Consider the following 4,303-nt stretch of genomic DNA (forward strand, 5'->3'; position numbering starts at 1 on the left):
AATACTGGAAACCAAGCTAGATATGAAAAACTTTCACCTTGATGCTGGTTTCCTATTTCAGGGCCACATATAAAATAGCTGGGATATAGGCAGCTGTCAGCTGCTATGGCCTTGCAATTCTATGTACATAAGAGGTAAGCTGACAAAAATGAAAAAAGTACAAAATATTCCATGAGAAAGAAATCAGTGAATATGAAAAAGAGTTAGTGAGAAAGAGTAAGATTTGCTTGAATGTTATGGACAGTCTTGTGGGAGATAAGACTGCTGATCAGTTGTCAAACTCATGAGCTTTGGGCCAGTGTCCAAACTTGATTAGACTGTAAATGGAGAATGATTAACTTTAAATGTTTAAATGGATACAAAGAAAATAAAACATAGATAACATGAATTTGTGGTTTCCTAATTCAACAAGAGGCCATCTGGGATCCTTTTCTATTTGAATTTGACACCACCACTGTAGATAGCTCAATCACAGATAGTAGAGAGCCTGCTACAATTGCTATTTTCTCTTCCCAGCTGAACTTCACTTGGGTGGGAGAAGAATTATGATGCTGCTATATCCTTTCAGCCTTGATTCACTGGGACAAGTATCTTGGAGAATATTTATCAGCAGTACCTACCCCAGGATAGAACGGATTCTCTTAGGGGCAAGTAGACGTATGACCCCTCTACGAATCTGCTTTGTCTTTACACTATAGATGATAGGATTGAGCACAGGGGGAACCAACAGGTAGATGTGGGCCATAAAGATATGGACAAGGGGGGCAGTATGCTTTGCAAAACGGTGGACAATGGACAGGCCAATCATTGGCACATAGAGAATGAGGACAGCACAGATGTGAGAGGCACATGTGTTAAGGGCTTTGAGCCTCTCCTCCTGGGATGCAATGCTTAGCACAGAACGGAGAATAAAGATATAGGACACCAAAATGCCCAGGGAGTCAAATCCCCATAGCACAGTAATTAAAACTAACCCATAGATGACATTAAACTTGATATCAGCACAAGCCAAGTGAATCATATCCTGATGTAGACAGTAAGAATGAGAAAGGACATGGGAGTGGCAGAAGGGGAAGTATGCAAGGCGGGCCAAAAGTGGAATCATGCAGAATGCACTTCTGAGGAAAGCTGCCACTCCAATCTTGGCAATGCGCTGTGGAGTAAGGATGGTGGCATATCGCAATGGATTGCAGATGGCTACATAGCGGTCAAAGGCCATTGCTAGGAGCACTGCTGATTCTGTAAAGGAGAAAGTATGGATAAAGAACATCTGAATCACACATGTGTTGAATTCAATCTCCCTGGAGATAGACCACAGTACTCGAAAGAGAGATATAAGAGTAGGAAGGGACATGCCCATATCAGTGAGAGACAACATGGCCAAGAAATAGTACATTGGTTCATGGAGACTTGAGTCAGTACGAACTATATGAAGGATGGTACAGTTGCCCACTATCCCAACCAAGTAGAGGATGCAGAAAGGGATGGAGATCCAGCAATGTACTGCCTCATAACCAGGGATTCCAGTGAGGTAGAATGTGGTAGATAGAGCACTACTGGCATTGAAGTCTGCCATTGAAGCTTCCACACAGAGCCACAATCTCATCTCATACCCAATCAATCCTGCAAGAAAATGAAAAGCCAGGTATACTAAGGGATTCATTAGATATTTAATCACTGTACTATTTCCATACTGATTCTATTGACACTTATCTCCCATTTTCTTGCTTTGTCTTTCTTCATCATCTCCTATTATTTTGGGAATGGCTGGCTAGTTCACCAAAATGATCCATTTCATCCTTGTACAGACACAATAATCAATCATTAGCTCTATGATCTCATAAATATCATCAGAAGCTAAGTGAACACATGATCTGAGTCCAATAACCTGGTTTAACACTAGGCTTTGGGGCAGCTAGTTGGCACAGTGGATAAAGCGCCAGCCCTGGATTCAGGAGGATCTAAGTTCAAATAAGGCCTTAGACACTTAACACCTCCTAGCTGTGTGACACTGGGCAAGACACTTAACCCTCATTGCCCCTCAAAAAGATAAACAAACAAATAAATAAATGTATGAATGAATGGATAAATTGATAAGTAAATACATAAAAATTAATAAATAGATAAATGAATGAATGAACAAATAAATAAATAAATAAATAAACAAATAGATAAAGAAATAAATAACACTTGTCTGTTTACTACCTATGTGATCTCAAGTATCTACTTAACTACTCTGTGCCTCATTTTATTCATCCGGTTCTTATAAAAACTATAAATAAGGTGCTTTTCCTATGTAATAAAAAAGTGAGGGAGGTGTTTGCTAGCATATGTTTCAGGCATTCAGGATTCTGGACTGGGGGAATCTGAGTCTCTTTTCTAAAGAAATGCCCTTAGCTGAGTGCAAAGATAATATTCTAACAGCCTACCCTGTTTCCTTTCCCCTATGATTTTACATCCAGTGTCTTCTGATAAAACAGAACTCTGTGCTGAAGGTGAACTGCAGTCTATGGTCTTCCAGGTTACCCTGGGGACCAAATGAAAATCATTTGCTCTGAAACTCCAATGTTTCCCCCCACCTCAAGTTGGGAATCCTTCTCTATATAATGTCAATCTGCCAGGTCCACCTAAAGGAACAAATCCCTCCCCACATATTTAGCTCCATTATCCCTTCTATATAAGCTCCTACTACCCCACCTTTTGCATTCTGCATTACCTGTCTTTTTTGGCGCGGGGGGGGGGGGGGGATGAGGGTTAAGTGACTTGCCCAGGGTCACACAGCTAGTAAGTGGCAAGTGTCTGAGGTCAGATTTGAACTCAGGTCCTCCTGAATCCAGGGCCAGTGCTTTATCCACTGTGCCATCTAGCTGCCCCTTGTCCTCTTCTTCATGATATATAATCTTCTACCACCACTCCACTTATAAAGTGATGTCCAGAAGGAAAGGAGTTGCAGAGATGGGACCAGTTTTCATATTCTCCCCCAACCTACCCACTCATTCTATTCTTAAAATCCAAATCATACCCAGACCTTGACATACCCGCCCCCCCCCACACACATTCCTGGAGACAGAGAAGGAAGCACTAGCCCCTTCTGACAAATCCTTTTCCCCTTGGTTCAAAGAAGACAAGATTAGAACTTTTCCTAACAAACTTTAGAAAAAACAAAAAAAAAGTTTAAGAAAAGAGATGACAGGACCCAGAATCTTGATATTAATATAGCTAAATTGGAGCCCCTGTGTGCTTTGCTAATGTAACTTACAACATAGTCTCATTCTTCTCCTATAACTGTCTGAAGGCTCCCTGAGTACATGTTTCTGTGACCTACAATGAATTGTTTTCCCTTTATCTTCCTTTATTCTCTCAGATCCTTTACTTCATCCTTCATTCACCCAACCCCTGTCAGGGTAGAGTTGGAACTCTGGTAACAAAAACCTAACAATAGACCCCCAAAAGAAAAATGACCTGCTAGAAAAGGTCAATAGATCACCTATATTACTCTTCATTAAATATGTCAGACTTCCATTTAGACACCTTGAATCACTGGCTAAAGAAAAGGTTTTCACTCTAACCCTACGTGATCTATGATCTATTTTCACATTGTCATTCTCTACCAACCCTATCCTTATTTTCTGCTCCCTCTAGACATTTTTACTCTATGTGCCCCCCCCCTTCAATTTAGCTCTGGTATCTACCATTTTGGAAAGCTTCCATGTAAGGTTTGTTTCCTCATGTTTTATATGACGCAGTTTTTCCCCTTCCATATCTACCTTCATCACCTACTTTTTAGATCCACTCTCTATTCCTTGTCAGTCTAGTATCCATTCCTATTCCCTTTGGGCTTTATCTGTAATCCCCTTAACTATCTATCCTTTACAGAGAATCACAGAACTTAAAATTAGAAAGGGTTCCAGACATCAATGAATCTGATCCATCCCAAACAGGAGTCCTCTCTACAATATCCCCAATAAGTGTCATTCTAGTATCTCAGTCCCTGATGGAACATTTCCAGTTTTGCAGAAGATAAAATGTTGGACCTGGATTTTTGAACTCATTAATTCAAATCTAGTCTTGGACTCTTACCAGCTGTATGATACTGGACAAGTCACTTAAGTATGCACTGTCTGCCTCAGTTTCCTTATTGGTAAAATGGAGATAATAATAACACCTCTCTCCCAGGATTGTTATGAGAATCAAATGAAATATTTATAAAGTACTTTATAAACCATATATAGATATATTATTCTGGCTGTTATTATATTCATTGTAATAATAAAAACAATAATGACAACAATAATTATATCCT

General features: G+C 39.9%; 1 protein-coding gene across 1 annotated transcript; it reads right to left on the bottom strand.

Annotated features, from left to right (window-relative positions):
• Window positions 1-616: 616 nt before the first annotated feature.
• LOC122748062 (olfactory receptor 51L1-like) lies at window positions 617-1,576 on the bottom strand. Its single transcript, XM_043993791.1, has one exon. It carries the CDS (start codon window positions 1,574-1,576, stop codon window positions 617-619), a length of 960 nt encoding a protein of 319 aa, XP_043849726.1.
• Window positions 1,577-4,303: the final 2,727 nt, after the last annotated feature.

The sequence above is a fragment of the Dromiciops gliroides genome, chromosome 3, assembly GCF_019393635.1.
Source record: "Dromiciops gliroides isolate mDroGli1 chromosome 3, mDroGli1.pri, whole genome shotgun sequence".
Classification (NCBI taxonomy): Eukaryota; Metazoa; Chordata; class Mammalia; order Microbiotheria; family Microbiotheriidae; genus Dromiciops; species Dromiciops gliroides.

Bases quoted from the DNA above. Each gene is read 5' to 3' on its own strand.
- LOC122748062 (XM_043993791.1), bottom strand. From the start codon at position 1,576: ATGGCAGACTTCAATGCCAGTAGTGCTCTATCTACCACATTCTACCTC.